The 19,651-nt window shown below is 38.1% G+C and overlaps 1 protein-coding gene across 5 annotated transcripts in view; it reads left to right on the forward strand.

Moving 5' to 3' along the window:
- The window catches only part of CAB39L (calcium binding protein 39 like), a 138,844-nt gene that overhangs the window by 91,790 nt on the left and 27,403 nt on the right, over positions 1-19,651 (forward strand). For all 5 annotated transcript variants that reach the window (XM_017873768.1, XM_017873772.1, XM_017873770.1 and 2 more), the window contains 3 exons: positions 5,259-5,427; positions 11,843-11,902; positions 16,293-16,358. In XM_017873768.1, coding sequence (XP_017729257.1) covers positions 5,259-5,427; positions 11,843-11,902; positions 16,293-16,358 — 295 coding nt within the window. The remainder of the gene's footprint in view (positions 1-5,258; positions 5,428-11,842; positions 11,903-16,292; positions 16,359-19,651) is intronic.

The following is a 19,651-nucleotide window of genomic DNA, read 5'->3' on the forward strand; positions in this document are numbered from 1 at the left end:
AAAAAAAAAAAAAAAAAAAAAAAAAAAAACTGAGCAATGGGTTCAGATGGTGACAGTCTAATCCACTATAAAGTTTCCCATCGACCTTAAACTTGTTTTACCATCCATTGACGAACATTGCCTGATTCTGTCATTTCACTAGAGGTGACAAAAAGGTAATTTTGAATTCCGTCATTTCTTTTGTATATTTTATTGGCTAAACTAGTTTTATAGAGAATACTGTCATTCACCCACCACAGCTTCAGGTGTTAGAATACTCTGAAGTACAGTTCATACCAGAGAGGCAGAATAAATGCTCAATTCTTTTCTTTTAATTATCATTTTAGAGAAAAATAAGATATCCTAGGAACTTTCATTGGTGTCTAATGAGTTATTTCCCTTCCTCCACCTGCCTTTATATATGTGTGTGTGTTTATAAATATATATATATATTTACATATGTACACAGACACACACACTCTTCCAGTGTCTGATTAACTAATGGATTGAATGTTTTCTATATGTCTTATTTAGTTCTACACATTTATATAATGCTCAGTTGACCATCTGTAGCCCCTTCTAGGTGATATCTCTTAACATCACTAAAATAGTTTGTGAGAGCTTCCTTGCTTTCTGGTATAACAAGATATGCCACCCAACTTGTACATTTGCTGACAAAGACCTGAAATTCCTACCAAGGATGTTGGTTATTTTTAGAGAGGAATGGTTCTTAGAGACTACAATCTGGATGCTAGGAGTGCTCGTTGACACTGGATTGTTATTGCTTCTAGGCCTTTTTGGTAGACAGAATTAACACATTATTTTATTTATTTATTGAGACAGGGTCTTGCTGTGTTGCCTGTACTAGAATGTAGTGCTGTGATCACAGCTCACTATAGTCTCACCTAGGCTCAAGTGATCCTCCTGACTCAGCCTCCCAATAGCTGGGACTACAAGTGCATGCCACACTTAGCTAATTAATTTTTTTTTTTCGTAGAAACAGAGTCCCACTATGTTGCCCAGGCTGGTCTCAAACTCCTGGGCTCAAGCAATCCTCCTGCCTCAGCCTCCCAAAGTGCTGGAATTATAGGCATGAACCACTATGCCTGGCCTAACTCATTATTTTTAGTCAGCAAATGTTTCTAGATTAGAAACATACCTTCTTGACTATATTGAAGAGGCCAAGTGTTTGTTGAATGGCATTTTACAAAAGTTTTCCAGGTATTTCCTGGCCTTGTTTACTTCCAGCAATAATCACAAAAGCCATTTTCCCCCTTACATAATGTAATCTTTGTTCTTAAATTGAAATATTCTTGCACAAGATCATTCTTCTAACCATTTTCTGTGTAATGATTACTGTAGCTCACTGCTAACTGAGACCATTGCTTTTACATTTTGGCTTTCATTGAATTTGAGAGAGACCTTTCATTATGCTGTCATTATTTGATGGGCATGCCTAGATAGTTGTATGCCTTCTCCACACTGACACAGTTCATTATAGTCCAGACTGTATGATCCAAATTACAGATCAACAGGGAAGATATGATTCAATTCCATGAAATAGTGATTCAGCATTCATCAGATTAACCTTTACTGGGGACCTGCCATGGTTAGCCATTGTGGGAAATGCAATAATTAGGCAGGATCCTTGCCATCAGGAAGCTTATCTATGAGTAGAGCAGACTAGGTGAGATAAATATTGATTCTTTACCAGACCTAAGAATATTAATGTTAGTGGAATTTGAAACTTCACATATGCTTATCTTTCAGAGCACTTCTTTATATAGCAAGCAATAACCTATCAAAAGTCAATATACTAGAGGGTAGTCAGGTAGAAATGATCTATGTGAATTATAAATCCCTTAAAGAGTACTGAGGAGAATTGGGATTCCCTATATATCTCTGTATATCCTTATGTATTTCTAACTTTAAGAAGTTGTAATCTCAGAATGACAGATGTCAAACTGCTGGGATGAAATGACAAGTGTGCTGACCCAGAGGAGTCTTGATTTTTTAAAACATTGTTTTGTTTCTCAAGAATAAACTCTCAGTGCCTCACAGATGGTTTCAATAAGCTTCACGAAATGAAAGGAAAAAGAGAACTAATTATACCCAAAAGTTGGAATGGAAACTTTTTGTAGATGGTCTTAGTTTGGAAATTGAATTAAGAAATGAGAAAATGTTGGCCAGAGATGATGCATATTTTGTGTAAGTCAGAGTTTGACTCTCATTAGAGTAGTATTAAGACATTTCTTCAGTTTGAGGTTCATTAAATTCATTATATGCATGCTTTGTGAAAAACATTATACTAGGCACTCTTTGGAGACTGGGGTAGGGGCAGGAGAAAGTAGCAATCAATGACATAGACACCAAATGGAGATGGGGATAGGGGAGGAGAGGAGAAGGTAACAGGATAAGTAAAGCATAGCCCCAACAATTAAATTGATTGTCATGAAGTGAAGAAAATAGACCTATAGCAATTTACTGCAGTATAACATAATACAGAATGAAAAAAGTATTAAAGAGAAATTACAGACAAGCTGCTGTATGAGTGTGAAGGGCAGAGAGAATAATCCTGAATCATAGTGATTAGGAAAGGCTTCAAGGAGGAGGTGGCATTTGAACCAAGCCTTGAAAGACGAGAAGCATCTCAGTCGTGGGAATGTAAGGAGAAGCACATTCCAATTGAGGGAACGAGGGGCTCCAGGGAAGTAACGAATGTGATGGGAAATGAAACTGAAAAGTTAAGGTTAGGGCCAAATTACAAAAGTCCATACATATCTTACTAATCAATAAATCTGGATTTTAATTGTCCTTCCCTTAGATTCTTTTCTCTCTAGGCCAACAGCCTTTATTTTATACTCTCTTGAGTACTCTATCAATAAATGACAGTGCTTTTCTCCTTTACATTTCAGAACATATACCCCTCTTTACAACATCTTTAATAAAACCCCACCTGATAACTGTTCCTTGTGAGCCAGTAGCCTAAGTTTCAAGTTTTTCTATTAAGAGAAATTACTAGCACTATAAATTGGCATTCCTTATATTCTACGAAGAATCATGACTATCTGAATATATTAGCATTTAATGTTACTGCGAGTTATTCAGGAAATACTCAAATAATATTTGTGAATATCATTCAGCATAAACAGGACAAAAATGAATAAATACCACCCTGGTATCTTTGTTTGCTGTTTCTTCTACTAATATTTGCAAATTTGATATTGGAAAGTCGTCTGTTTCCTCAATTGAATCTTTATTCTTGAATCTGTCTTTCATGAAAATTCTATAATCTTATAAAGAATAGTTCATTACTTATTGTTCAACAAAATGTTGTTGCTAGTAGTTGATGAGTAATAAAATATCTTAAAGTTTTATAGTACCATAAAAGTACCATAAAACTAGTATTCAGTTGAAATGGTCAATGATATCTCTTTAAAATATGGTCAAATTTTATTTTATTTTATTTTATTTTTTGGAGACAGAGTCTCACTTACCTTTCCAGGGTCAAGCAATCCTCCCTCCTCAGCTTCCTAAGTAGCTGGGACTACAGGTGTGTGCCACCATGCCCAGCTAATTTTTTTAGTTTTTGTAAAGTCAGGGTCTCAGCTAAATTTTTTATTTTTTAATTTTTTGTAAAGTCAACCATGTTGGCCAGGCTGGTCTCGAACTTCTGAGCTTAAGCAGTCCATCCACCTCAGCCTCCCAAAGTGCTGGGAGTATAGGAGTGAGCAGTCACGCCCCACCAGATTTTTTTGGGGGAGGGGCCCTATACTCTGCTCACTTCCCAGTGTATCACAACTATATCTTTCTTTGTTCTATTCTTCCTATATTTACCACACAATTGTCAACTGTATTATTTCAATATAGGGCTTGTTGTACTTGGGCTAAGCATTATTCATTTTCTTAAAATCTTATCACACACTAGAATATATCTTAAATTTACTTAGAGATTGAATTTGACTTTGAGAGATTGTTGTCGTATTAGAAATGGAACCAATCTAGTATGCCAGTCCTGAATTGTTTCCCACAGTAGATATTTTGTTTGTCTAGCATATTTTTTGCTGTGAGCCATGATTCCACTTAGGATTTAAGTGAGTCAATCAATCCACACCTATTGCATGCAAATCATATATTTATATAGGTCTCCCCTATTTTTTTCCAGATAGGTGTATCCTACTGCCAAGGAGACATTTCTCCTTAGATATCAGCCATCTCAAAACTAATGTGGTCAACCACAAACTCTTAATTTCTTTACTAACTTGTTCCTCTACTAGTTTATTCATCTTAATAAATAGCACCACCACCTACCCAGTGATTAAAGCCAAAAACATAGGAATCATTCTTGAATTCTCAGTTTCCAAATTTATTCCCTCACCCAAGTCCAGCTACATCATCAGCAAGTCCTGTTGACTATTCCTCCAAACAGTATCCATCACCTGCCTAGTCCTCTGTTCTGCTCCTGCCACCCCAGGCCAAGCCCCTGTCCCCTCTCCTGGGTTCTGCTCCCGTTCTTATATGTTTCCCGCTGTTTTACAGACATTCTCAACAAGAAGCCAGAGTGATCTTTTCAAATCATAAGTTAGCCTTGTCAATTTCTTTCTTTAAACTCTTCAAAGGCTTCCTGTTATACTTCAAACCACACTGCTTACCTTAGCTGACAAAGCTGTATCTGATCTGGCCCCTGCCCCTTCTCTCCACCCCTGCCTCATTTCACACCACTCACGGTTCTTCCCCTACAATCAAATCATGCAGGCCTAATTTCTCCTTCCCTGTTTCGCCAGGCCTGTTCTTGCCATGGAGCCTTTGCACAGTTACTTCCCTTTGCTTGGAACATTTTGCCCTTTACTTTAGTCTAAAGTGAAATAACTTAAGTAGTCACTCACACACACACACACACACACACACACACACACACACACACAATTAAGTAGTCACCTTTATAATGTGGCGTATTTCATTGTCATCAGTTTTCACCGCGCTTCTCAATATATGAAATTATCTTTTCATTGTTTACATTCTGCCTCATCCCCCCTACCCCCAGCTGTCACCACATTCATATTTGGGTGTATCTGAGTGTTTCAGAATACACGCAAATTCCGGAATATGTCTGGAATAGTTCCAGGCACATAGTAGATCTTCAGAGGGTATTGAATGAACCGTGACAAGTGGTATGTGTGTTTCCATTAACAGCAGTATTGAAATGGTTCTTTTGATGCCATTAATATTATTTTAATAGGATAACAAAATTCTCTATTTCTCTCTTGTTTACGCTTTAGATATGAAGCCCCACAGATTGCCTTACGTTGTGGGATTATGCTGAGAGAATGTATTCGACATGAACCGCTTGCCAAAATCCTCCTCTTTTCTAACCAATTCAGAGATTTCTTTAAGTATGTGGAGTTGTCAACATTTGATATTGCTTCGGATGCCTTTGCTACTTTTAAGGTAATTTTTTTTTTCCAAATCAGCCAGGTCAATTTATAGTCACTTGGCCTCTGAAGAGGCAATTTAATTTTAAAAAGCAAGAAATTTTATTTCCTAGCCCTCAGCGTAGCCAACCTTGTATGACGTGGATCATAAGAGGCATCTGTAAATAGAATGCAGTTCATGAGGCCAGTCTGTCCTATTGCAGGAAAACAGCTCAAACTATTTGTCACAAGCTCAAATGGACTGAATTCCAGTATATACAGTTATGTGGCAAGAGGAATATGTAGCGCTGTGTGTGTGGCATGCTGTCATTTATGTTAAAAACAGATTACAGGGCTTAAGCTTCCACTTTATGCACTGAATACCTCTGCAAGGATGCATAGGAAACAGCAACAGTGATTAATTCTGGGGAAAGGAACTAGGTAGTGAAGGGAGATGGAGAATTACATCTTTGAATGTGAAAGACATCATGTTATTTTATGAATGTAATTTTTAAATGTCCACATGGTGAAACAAAACAGTAATAAATTATACTGTCATTTTTTCATAATCATCTATAGTTTGATCATGTATTATCTACTTTGTCACTATGTAGGAAATCGTAGGATGCAGTATATTCACATTGTTAGGTAACCAACTACCAGAACCTTTTTATTTTGAAAAATTCAAACTCTACCTCTATACTTATTAAACAATGACTCCCCATTTCCTCCTCCCTCCAGCCCCTGACAACCATTTTACTTTTGGTTTCTGTATTTTATCATCAAAAAAAATATTCAGAGGATATATCAGAAAAGAGTGCAGCTAATTTGCAGACAAACATACCAAAACTTATTCATTTAATGAGTGATGTTACATTCATGGTTTCTATTTTAGAAAATCAGTTACTTAGGCTTATCATCCTGCTATTATTTAACATATATTGAAGTTGGTATCAATGTGTATTACATGCTCATTTTTCAGTAATGGCAAACTTTTATCTTTCAAGGACAGATAAAAGTTTTGGAAACAAAAGCCTATTTGACATTCCTGTTCGTGTATAAAGTGAGTGATCAAGTTAGCTAGAATTATTTTGGGGGGATAATAATTATAACAAAAATAATTTTAAGATATAAATAGAAATAAAATAGATATGATTTTCTTCAGTGTCTACCAAATCAGCTCTGAAGCCATTTTAGAAGAGGAGTTCAGAAAATGTTATAAACTGACAATGTAACAGCATCATTGAGAAAACAGGTTTTCAGGTAGAAAAGTAGATAAGACTCATTTAATGTATATATATGTATTCAGATTCATTTCTTTAAAAGCATTTTAGCAATTTAATTGTTCTATCTACATAACTCCAAATTAATTTATACTTTTTTCAGGATATACATATGTAACTTTTTTTACAAGTTTTCTTAATTGTAATCCATGTATTAATTTTATTTTTTATATATTATCTTAAATATGTATTTCAATAATATTGATATAGTCCATATACTAATATTAATACATAACTCCAATCTTATTACTTTATGAACAGTGATTGAAAGTTGCCTGTGACTTAGATGATAAATAGTTCTTTTAAATACTCTCCAGAGGTGGAAAAAGGGGAAAGCAGTGGTTTGCTGTGCTGAAAACTACCTATTGTCTGCAGACTAGGAAGTTACCCAGCCTGTTCTAAGAAGGTGCCATAAATCTGTTGAAAGGTATATTAGCTCACATGGTCACAGAAAGTGTGAGAGAGTGTCAGAGAGTGGTAAAGGGCGGGAGATGTCAGTGGGGCAGAAGGAAGCTGGGACTTAGGGAGAAGAATGCCAGGCAGAGGGTGAGGGACGGGGCATGGTCTCTGTGGAGGCGGAGCCTGCAGCTGGGCCATCAGATTCGTTGTGCTGAAGAAGACCAAAGAGTGGTGGGTGGTTAAGGGGGAGGCAAGTCCTGGCAGCTGCCTGGGACACGATCTGTAAAGGCAACCAGGCCATCTCTGGAAATACAGGGAGCAAAGGAAAATCTAACTGACAAGAACTCTGGAGGGAGAATACTGTTTGATAGTGATGGGAATATTTGGAAGCCACTTGGGGTGGGCTGGGGGTGGATTCCAGGGCAGGCTGAAGCAGCAGCAGCTAGTTGTTAACAGCTGGCTAGGAGCAGGGTGAGCCCAGTTAACTGCAGCACTTTTTGAGACAAGGTCTCACTCCCTCACCTAGGCTGGAGTGCAGTGGTGCAATCTCAGCTCATTGCAGCCTCGACCTCCCAGGCTACGGTGATCCTCCTACCTCAGCCTCCCAGGTAATTGGGACCACAGGTGCATACCACCATGCCCAGCTAATTTTTGCATTTTTAGTAGAGATGGGGTTTTGCCCTGTTGGCCAGGCTGGTCTTGAACTCCTGATCTCAAGCCATGCACCCGCCTTGGCCCCTGCAAAGTGCCAGGATTACAGGTGTGAGCCGCTGCACCAGGCCACTGTGGCACTTTTGTTGTCATAAGCAGGAGGGTGTGCGTTTTCGGACCAGCACTGAATTGCCTGAGACAACAAAGGAAAGAAACCGCAATGCCATCATTTCCCCAATGCCTCAGGCAAACCTGCAACAAACAAAAGCCCTCTAGCTTCCGGGTTTGAAGGGAAGGAGTTCGCAGCCTGCTCCCGTGTCCACAGGCCTCCATTCAGCTTGCCAGCCTCCTATAGTCTCCCTGAGGAAAGCAGGGAAGAGAGGAGGAGCCCACAGGGGAGGTCTGGGTAGACAGAAAAGGGCCAGGGAAAGAAAGAGAAGGGAAGAAGGGGAATTAATGAGAGGCAGAGTATAAACAGTGGGAAGCTTGGAGTCAGGAAACCGAAATTTCGGGAGAACAGCCAAGTGAGGGAAGGAAGGAAGGAAAAGAAGGAGGAAGGGCTTGGGAACAGATTCCTGGAAGTGACGGCTGGGTGGAGGAAGGGGCGGTGAGGGCAGCATGACTCCGGGCTCAGGAGTGTTGGAAATCCCAGGAGTGGCTGTGTCTTACCCAGGAAGACAAAAATTGTACAGCAGCTAGAGATGAACCCCCCAAAAGGTGGATCTAGAGCTAGTGGTGAGATAGGCCTCGGTTGCATCCAACGTGAAGAATGACATTAGATACAAAGGATGATTCCATTTCTTTCCACCAAAATGTCTGTGTTTAAACTACTAAGGAGGTGTTTGCTAATAATAGACACTACAGTCCCATTTTTTTTCCCTTTCCTATCAGATGGCTCTTCGCTGTCATGGAAACAAGTAAATTCATTTTTGAAAAAAACACAAGTAAGCCTTCATATAATTACAAACATTGAACAAACGCCAATAGAGGGGGAAAGCAAATACGTAATATGTATTTCTGAAAATTTCCCCAAAGGTTTTAAACATTTGATTGATAGAAAAAAAATGTACTTGGTAGTAATTTTTTGCTGTCATATATCAGCAACTTTAATTTTCAAGGCAACAATATTGAATCAAAAATAATGTGTTTTGATTTGTATTTAAGCCAATTTTCATTGAATTTAAGTCAATCCTTTAAAATCTAAATAATCATAAAAAGTTTTCTAGTGTGCTGCCAGTATTGGAAAACACAATGTTTAATATATTTTACCAATGCTTACTGGTTAAATATAATGTAACAATAAATCACTTTTTTTTTTTTTTTTAAAAGTACTGTTTTCAAAGGGTTTTTGTTTGGTTGGTTGATTTACTTGATTTTGACATTGGCTTTGGGTTTTTATAATCTCCTGCTCTAATCTTTTTGGTTTTAAGCTCTTAAAAGGACTGTTGCTCAGTTTAGTTATTAATATTGTAACATTGTTAGTTTATGATTTTGGCATAGATTTTTCTACCAAAAGTCCTTTCCCAAAAAAGGATTCCTTACAACCATAATCTCTTTCATCCTTCCCTCTAAAAATTCCCATAATAGAAGTGGTTTGAATTCCGTCTTTCTCTGCCACCTGATAAGCTGGATGTCCTTGAGCAATTTAGTTAACCTTTGAGTTTTATTTTCCACATCTGAAATGAAGAAAATCATCCCTTTTTCATGGACTTGTGAAGATCAGAAACTGCATTTGCAAAGTGCTTGGTTCACTCCCCAGCACAGTCAGCCCTCTAAACAACAGCTGTCACTGGCTCCTCAGCCTTTTATGTCCCTGCAATTGTCTCTCTCACTCCACCCCGAGTTTCTCCCAGTATTCATTAAAAATATCGATATCAGATTTTCAGCATAATAGTTATACTATGCAAAACTTAGGCCTCTCAAAACAGAATTGTTAGGAGGTAGGATGAAAGAGTACACTATTTGAAATAAGGCTTTTAAATTCTAAATTCTTTAGAGTTTGAACTTTATTTTCCTTCACAATTTTCTGTCTTTTCCTTCTTGGATAGGATCCTAGCTGTTTTTATTTTATTTTTTCACTCAGTTATGTGATCTATAATGCAGCAATTATATTTATCTCTGTATTCTGTGTACTTAAACTTGTGTGTATGTATATGTGGTTTGTACATACATTTATTGTGTACAAAAATTGGAAGGTATATGTATGTATCAATCCTATCACACACTGGAGTGGAAATGTGGGTGTGAGAGAGGGAATGTGCGCATTGTTTATTGACTGTATCCATTATATATATATATATATATATATATATATGAGGAATTCTACCCCACCCTATTATGGTTTCCTAATACTGGATTTTTAAGCTGTTTCAAGGTTTTTTTTGCCCTTGGAATTTGAAAATGTTGGTTTTAACCTAACTCCCTCCTGATCCCTTTTTCTTTGGGGTAACACTCATGTATGACACAACCTTTCTAGACAGCACTGATCTGCAGCCTGCTCTTTTTGTTGCCACTGGAGCTGTGTACACTGGGCCTGCAGTGTGGGGAACCCAGGCCTCACTTTCAAGGCCGATGATAGTTGAAGCAGGTGGAGAACTCCCACGGGTGCAGCAATCCACAGTGTCTGCTGCAGCCCATAGAGGGGGCTCCCTCTAGCCTGGTTCAGCTCAGAAGATTCCTATTACTGCTCATGGGGTTTCTATGATGTTAGGGGAGGGGTGCTTGAAAACACGACACCAATATTATCCTTTACAAAAAAGAGTAGGGACCTCAAAGGATCCTGTGGAACTACCTTACTCTTTCAAGGGTCCCCTGATGTAGGAACTAGCTTGAATCAAGACCTTTGACAGGGTGGGAGTGGAAGCCCTGTAAATGGTTTTCCATTTTAGAACTTCAGTTTCAGAACAGTAATGAGTGCTCTGCTCCACTGAGGGGGGGAAAAGAACCACGTTTCCAACTGATAGGGCCAGTGGTTGATCAAGTTGTGTGATAGCAATAGGGAATTAAGAGTCACACTTATTATTTTTGAACTTGAAAATTATAGTATGCAATGCTTTAAATATTTTACTTTTTAAAAAAATTAAAGTAGAAATAAGTGGGTTTTATTATGGTTGTTATCTACCTTTTCTTTGTCAGGTTATGTTGTGTACCTTCTATATGCTTTTAGGAAATTTTAATTAAATATGTATTAAAGTAAAATAATTTGTTTTGGAAAACTTTTAAATTCTTGTTATGTTTTAATTAAATTTTTCATGGCACCTAGACAGGGTATTTAGCCTCTAAGCATATAAAAGGGATTAAGTGAGGCTTGTTTTCCTACAACATTAAGGTGAATTAGGGATATAATTTAGGTATGAGTTGAAGACAGTCAAATGTTTCTTCATGCTTTCGTTCAGTTTTCTGCAAGTTTATATATGCCATAAGATACGGCTACTCATCTTCAATTTTGAAAGGATGCATTGTGCTACTTAGTAACTTGCACACCACCTCACATCCCATTAATCCAAGAGCGGGAACAATACTGGTTTGACACTGCTAAATGTCAGTCCTATGCTTCCAGTATCCGAAGCGCCTTCATTTTAAAAGTTGTTAAGACACTTTGGGAGGCCGAGGTGGGCGGATCACGAAGTCAGGGATCATTTAGTCAGTCCCTGCTAAAATACAAAACAAAATTAGCCGGGCGTGGTGGCAGGCGCCTATAGTCCCAGCTACTTGGGAGGCTGAGGCAGGAGAATGACGTGAACCCGGGAGGCAGAGCTTGCAGTGAGCCGAGATTGCACCACTGCAACTCCAGCCTGGGCAACAGAGCGAGACTCCATCTCAAAAAAAAAAAGTTGTCAACTCATCTCAAGTTCCATTTGTTTCACCAGTTAAATTATTTCTATCATACATCTAACAATATGAATTTGAAACACTAGGTTTAACACTAGGGTTTTTCTTTTCTAACATGAAACAAACTTGTATTTCACATCTTAGGCTAAGCTAGGAATGGAAATAATTTTGTGGTGTAAATGAAAATGTTCTTCTGCAATTTTTATATGTTATTAAACCTTAGAAAAGAGACATTTGTAATATTAATAGCTATAACAATTTTGTTTCACTTGGTTTTTCTTTTTCTAGGATTTACTAACCAGACATAAAGTGTTGGTAGCAGACTTCTTAGAACAAAATTATGACACTGTAAGTAGAAATCATTTTTAAAGACTTTCCCGCTTTCTCTCTCCCTCTCTCTTAGATCTATGAGCAATTGCCCTTATGTATTATCCACAAGAGAAATCAATCATATTCAGCCATACTCCTGATTTGTCTACCTGGAAACCAGGTGATCAGGAAACTATGGAAAATTGAGATGGTGGGAGGTCAGGGCTTTCACCTTTTTCACATCTCTTCCTGTTGTGTTCTGAAGCTCCAAGAAATGACTAGCACCTGCTTGCTTAGATGTTGCTCTTAGGAGGCAGTGAGTAACTCCAAAAGGAAGAGAACCCCACCCTCACTAAAATAAATCATTTTACTTTGTTGATAATTAGTCTTACTTAGTAGTAAAAATACCAAAAATATTTTTTATCTTGCAACTCCCTTCCCTGACAGTGAATCCAACTCATTCTTTTGAGATTTGGTTGAAATATGACTGTTTAGAAAGCTTTCCCTAATCTCACCCCTCCCAAAACATGTATCTCTCTCTCTCTCTCTTGCTCTCTCTCTCTCTTCTCTCCTCTCTCCTCCCCTTCCTGTCCCCTTCTCTCTTTCTCTGTCTGGCTCCCTCTTATTTTTCACCTTGTATTATTATGGTGTGTCTGTATCTTTCTGGCTGGCCCTTGCACCCTCTAAGAGGCAAGAATCTTATCTGCAGGACACAGGGTTAAGAGCACAGTATGGACTTTAGAGCCTGCATGCTTGCTTGGCTTTAAGACCTGCCTCCTTACTAACTGTGTGGCCCTGGGCAGGTTACTACACTCACTGCAAAATGAAGATAGTAATAATACTTGCATCATACAGTTGTTGAGGGAATTTGACAAGATTTAAAGTTTTTAGCACAGGACCAGAGTAAGCACTCAGTATTAGTTTTTAATCATTGTTACTAATTTCCTAATACCTAATGCAGTGTCAGACATTTGGTGGTGACAGATCCATCCAAGAGCAACTATGCTTTTACTAAATGTATAAGCAATAGAAGCAGCATGATTAAAGTATAATATAGCACAAACATGTAAAGGAAAACTTTACATGTTTTGTTCTAGTGTTGGTTCAGATGCTGTAGCTCAGTGCTGTCCAGTAGAAATATAATGCAAGCGAGAAATGAGAGCCACTGTGTAACTTAAAATTTTCTAGTTAGCCACACAAAAAGGTAAAAAGAAACAGGTGAAATTAATTTTAATAATCTATTTAACCCAACATATCAAAAATGTTATTCCAATGTACAATCAATATGGAAAATGATCATCGCTTCTCGGTCTTTTGGCTAAGATGAAGTGAAAAATGATCGAGCTATTTTACATTCTTTTTTCATGCTGAGTCTTTGAGATCTGGTGTGTATTTTACACTTAGAGCACATCTCAGTTTGGACTAGCCACATTTCAAGTGCTCAGTAGTCACATATGGCCCTATGTTGGAGAGCATGCATCTAAACTAGGACTTAGGGAAGGGTGGAGTCTCTGATCCTCATCCTAGCAACAGCCAGAGTTATTTTTTACTGGGATTTTTGGCATTTTTACATGTGTTAGCTAATGTTACTACTCTATCCCCCTCACCCAGTCTAGTGCCTGACACATAACAGCAGGAATGTAATCTGCTGTCTTAAAGAAGCACTTAACTATTTATATTACTGATGTCCAAACCAAGAAATTCTGAATGTTTATATATATGGTATGATGGGTGGATTTTTTTATCTTTGTCTGTTAAAAGCAAAAAACAATTTCATGTGTATATGATATTTATGGTAGTAATAAGTAAATTAAGGTAAAGTAACTTTATTGATTGAAATCTTTGGTATTGAATTAAATTATATGTACTTACAAAAAGTAGTACATTTTTGATGATAACTATGACTTTATGCCTTCCTTACAGTATGCAGTATAGTTGGGCACATAAGAGGCATATGGACCAGTGGTAGCAAACAAATATTAATAATAGTCCTCAAGGAGTCTCTGAATCATTTATATCCCAGACAAAAGTTGCAACATACTCCTGAATGCTGAGAAGGTGTGGCCTACTCTACCTATCAATAGTATATCTTCACACATTCAAATCACAAATATTTAACTACTTGTCTTTTAATTATAAGTAAAATAAATTTTATTTTTGCCTGTGTCCTTCAATTTAAGATTAGGAATTAGCAATATAATTATAAAATCAAAAGTGATTTTTATGTCCTCAGGTTTTAAAGGAAATAGCCATAGAATCAACTAGAGTATTTGTTTTAAGTGTAAAATGTGATGGGAGAATGATTTTTTAAATTGATACAAAATAATTATACATGTCTATGGGGTATATCGGATATGTTGATATATGCATACAATTTGTAATGATCACATCAGGGTAATCAGGATGCCCGTCACCTCAAATATTTATTGTTTCTTTGTGTTGGGAACTTTGCAAATCTTCTCTTCTAGCTATTTTGAAATATACAGTAGATTATTAACTGTATTCACCCTACTGTGCTGTTGAATGCTAGAACTTATTTCTTCTAACTGTATTTTTATACCTATTAACCAACCTCTCATCCCCACTCCCTCCTACCTTCCTCAGCCTCTGATAACCTCATTCTACTGCAAGGAGAATAATTTTTATTGCCAGAGGCATCCCAAAATGTAAAGACTGAAAGAGGCGGGTGGATCACGAGGTCAGGAGTTCAAGACCAACCTGGCCAAGATGGTGAAACCCCGTCTCTAATAAAAATACAAAAATTAGCCGGATGTGGTGCCGGGTGCCTGTAATCCCACCTACTTGGAAGGGTGAGGCAGAGAATTGCTTGAACCCAGGAGGCGGAGGTTGCAGTGAGCTGAGATCGCGTCACAGCACTCCAGCCTGAGAGACAGAGCGAGACTTGGTCTCAAAAAGAAAAATTGTCTGTTTTTGAATTTAGGAAATGAACTGTTAATATATACTTTGGTTGTTTAGTAACTATATATGCTGAATGGAATGTTAAGGAAAGATTCATTAGATGTCACATTTATAAGAAATGAAATTTTTAAAAGGCTAAGATAATATGGAAAAATCTACAATATCAACTAATTACTATTTTTTCCTATAGAATGAATGAGGTAAATGTGTTGTGCAGTAACACTTTGCATTCAGGTATAATACATGACAACTTGAGAGACTAATAAATTCATTCTCTTTGACTCCTTATTTACCTAATTTTGTTTTTACATCCATATGTCACTTCTTGTGTAATTTAGTAATTTCACAGCTGCTGAGGCTCCTGCATTGGCCTGAATACGAGCTCTGAGAACTCATGCCCCTTCAAACCTTTCAGACTTTTTTAGCTGATATTTCTTTAGCCATACACCATGAAACTGGAGCACATGATGCATGACTCTAAAGTAACAAAGCTAGTGGACTGGGGAGTAGGGTCATACCATATACATGTATTTGCATTTTGTATTTACTCTTCAAATTTATCACAAGGCTTGTCTGATGCATTTAATGATCCACAAAATTCTCCTTGTGTTTCAGGATAGAATAAATAAGTCATTCATATTAAAGAGTATAATTACTGTGATTTTAATGTGAGCTAAACCTTTGTGTTTTTACTTTTCACTTTATTCTCTATCGGTGATTGTCAGTGTGCACAGCTTGCCCTCATTACACAGCAGCACACATACTCCCCTCGCACTTGACTCTCTGAGGGCTGGGAGTTTGTCATCCTCTTCAGTTCCTGATCTCTTGCCCTCCGTCCTGGCTGCGCTCGTTCCTCCCACTTCAGTGCTCTCTGAGCTGTGTGCCCACACCTGGTGGAAGTGAATGCTGAGCCTCCCCAGATGTCAGCACTCTGTGTTAAACTGAAGGGCTAGGCCATGTTTGGTGACCATGTCAGGAAACAGGACTTCATGCACCAGTGTCCCCAGCTTCCAGTGAGAGCGAAGTGCTCCAGAGAGAACAGTTGGGCCGTCATGCAACAAAGGTTGCCTCGTTCTTTATCTGTTTATGCAGTGAATTGAACAGTCTGATTCTTTATGGCTTGCCAAGTGAAGCCTTAAGTGTATTTAATATTTTCCCAAATTGTGGACCCATAGCCACCAGCAAGGCTACTTACATAAAGATTTCTTTAAAATGGCATAAAATGAGTTCTCTTGCAACTTTTACTAGAAGTTTTCTTCAAAATGATTTATTGGAAGGACTCAAAATTACTCAGTTTTTATCTATTCAATTTCTAATTCACAGAACTAAAATAAAATAGGGAACGATATCTCTTATAATTCTTGACCTCCCCGCAGTGTCTTCACATGTAAAGAAGGATGGTAAAATGGCCAGAAGTTGGGAATTTGCTCCTGAAGAAGCAAGCAAGCCAGCCTAATACGGAGAATCCACTGCTGCTTTTACACTCTAATGTGTATTTTCTTTTCATTAGATTTTTGAAGACTATGAGAAATTGCTTCAGTCTGAGAATTATGTTACTAAGAGACAGTCTTTAAAGGTAATATCAAATTTCTTTAAGTCAGTGTCCCCGTAAGTTGATATCTCATTAGCAAATGATGGGTCTATTAGTATATGAGTAAACACAGAAAAATTAAAATATCTTTTTTTATAACTTGAGAAGTATTTACTATGTTTTATGTTATGACTGTATTTTATAGCAAAATAATGTAAGTGTCCTGTCTTGCTTTTGCAAGTAACAATGTAAGTGCCTGATAAGTAAAATTTAGAATATTTCTGCTGAGGCCAGGCATCTTGGCTTACACCTGTAATCCCAGCACTTTGGGAGGCCAAGGTGGGTGGATCATTTGAGGTCAGGAGTTTGAGACCAGCCTGGCCAACATGGCAAAACCTTATCTCTACTAAAAATACAAAAATTAGCTGGGCGTGGTAGTAGGCGCCTGTAATCTCAGCTACTTGGGAGGCTGAGGCAGGAGAATCGCTTGAACCTGGGAGGTGGAGGTTGCAGTGAGCCAAGATCGCGCCATTGTTCTCCAGCCTGGGCAACAAGAGTGGAACTCCATCTCAAAAAAAAAAAAAAAGACATGTAAAATGCAAAAAGTCAACCTTCCCTCTAAGTTTTAAGCACAGCAATTGATAAATTCTTTTTCTTTTTTTTGAGACGGAGTCTTGCTCTGTCGCCCAGGCTGGAGTGCAGTGGCTGGATCTCAGCTCACTGCAAGCTCTACCTCCCGGGTTTATGCCATTCTCCTGCCTGAGCCTCCCGAGTAGCTGGGACTACAGGCACCCGCCACCTCGCCCGGCTAGTTTTTTGTATTTTTTAGTAGAGATGGGGTTTCACCATGTTAGCCAGGATGGTCTCGATCTCCTGACCTAGTGATCCGCCCGTCTCGGCCTCCCAAAGTGCTGGGATTAAAGGCTTGAGCCACCGCGCCCGGCCAATAAATTCTTAATATCTGTATTTTTGAGTATAAAATAATTTTTTACTATCAAATTATGTTTATATAGTTGAAATGTTATGGGGCTTCTGTTTTATGGGAAGCATTTGTCTCCCAGATTTGTAACATATTTTCCTAAAGAATTTTTTATACCATATTTCATCGCCAGGTCCCATTCCCTGAGCATTCACGTCAGTCAGTTTTCCTGTAGGTTGCTTAAAAGACTTCCACTACTTAACATGACATGTTCACATTATATTTACAGAAGAGATTCTGAAATATGAAACATGGTCATTCCCTAAGAATTAGAAGAGAAATTTTTTTAAAAATCAACTCTAACAAACAGATATGTCAGAAGACTACATGATCACATATACGAAATTTTGCCTTTCTAAAATACTGCCAGGATTACACTGAAACAGAATCTGGCAAGAGATTAAAAGACGATGCAGCTAGCTGGAAACAAAAATAAAATCAATTCTCAATTACCCGTAAATAGCATAGTTTGATGAATTATTGGAGAAGGAGGTGTGAGGGAGGTAATAAGACATTCCATTTAGTCAACAAATATTTATGTGCTCATTCTGCAGACATATCATGACAGCCAAGAACAGCTCTGGCCCTCACATTCTGTTGGTGGAAAGCAGACAATAGACAAATAAACAAATAAATCCATAGTTTTCCGATGGTTTTAAGTACTAAAAAGAAAAGTAGGGAAAGGAGGCAGAAAGCGGCGACTTGGGAGATAGGGGTGTGTGTGTACCAGAGCAGCTAGATGATCAGTGAAGTCTCTGATAAGTTTATCTTTAAACAGAGGGCGAAATTTATGAAAAATTAAGATGCCTTTGATAAGGGTGTTTGTGTGTGTATGTGTGTGTGTGTGTGAAACCCAGTTACATCTGCTACTTGAGGATATGTACCTATTAACTGGCTGTGGAAATGACAGTGAACCCAACAGAGTAAGACCACATCCATTTATGAGTGGCCCTCTCTCCCTCAGTGGAACGGTGCCTGGAAGCAGCCATGTGGCCAAGGGGAGGTGGGAGAGCCCCTGAGGGGAGGGAGATGTGGACTAGAGTTGTATCTCTGCCCTTCAGATCCCACTCAGAATCCCACAAAAATAATGTTTCCAGCAGTTGATAAAACTGACTGTTTTTAGCGCAGCAACTCATATGGGGTCCAGCTTGCTAAACATCACACTTTATTTTTTCCTATTTTTTTCTAGGTTTGGGATATAGTGTCACATACTTGTGTTATTTTTACATGTCAAGATGATGGCATTCATAGAAAAATGCATTTGCTTCTAAATTTGGAGTATAATTTTAAACTAACACAATAAAGTCAATCTGTTTTGTGTGACATTTTTTGTCAATTTACTTTGCCCACCATCCTGCATCAGCCATGACCTGGTTTCCTTTGTATTTGCGTCCTCACTGCATGTTCCTGGGGAGGCCATTTCTCAGCCAGCCATCCGGCACTTTTTATTGAGTTTCCCCTTTGTGTAGAAACTCATACCAGGAGACCCATCTAGAAAAAAAGCCCACAGATATGCTGCTGTCTGTGCTGGAGCCAGTAATGATGAGACCAAACTGTGTGTGGAACTGACCTTTGGGCAGAGAGTGACTTCAGTGCTGTGTTCTCCCATGTCCAGAAAGCTTGCTAAGAACAGATGAAGATAAGGATGTATTCTGTTTATACAGCTGCATACATAAAGAATTCGTTATTTGTAGGGCTCCAGAAGGATAGCCAAAATGAGGTAAGCTTGTCGGTGTTACAGTAAGTAGTGGCCCTCGAAGGAAGATGGCAATTGGAGTAGTAAACAGAGGTGATGGTGCTCTGAAGGGCCAGCATATAGGAAGTTGCTCATAAATTCTCCAAATCCTTCCTTTTTTTCAGTGGGGGTCTGTCAGATGCTGGATCAAAACTGAGAGATTTGTATGAACTAAGGTGATTGAACCAAAGTAGGAGGAAGAAAGCCATTTGTATTTCCTACTTATTTACAGATGCCTCAGCCTACTCACGAGGCATCTTTCCTGTTTTTCATTAATTCACCCAGACATACCATTTGGCTGTTATTCCTGCCTTAAATCTTTACAGTTAGGCGTCTCATGGATATCTGATTTATAGCATGGTAAAACCAAGCATTGATGGGACACTGAAAAAAATGCCTGACAAAATGCAGATAAATTACCTAAGAATGCAGAAAGTATTAAAATGGTTACTGGAGAGTTGGGTTTTTTTAATGTTAGATTATAGAAAGAGATGTTGCCAAAATTGTTTTGCATCACTCTTTTCAAGCAAGCAAAAAGGTAGACAACTGTGAAATAAGTTCATATATAAACATCGAGCTCATTAAATATTGTTTACTCTTTTTTTTTTTTTTTTTTTTTTTTTT

Source organism: Rhinopithecus bieti, unplaced genomic scaffold (assembly GCF_001698545.2).
Source record: "Rhinopithecus bieti isolate Rb0 unplaced genomic scaffold, ASM169854v2 scaffold_7398, whole genome shotgun sequence".
In the NCBI taxonomy this organism is placed as follows: Eukaryota; Metazoa; Chordata; class Mammalia; order Primates; family Cercopithecidae; genus Rhinopithecus; species Rhinopithecus bieti.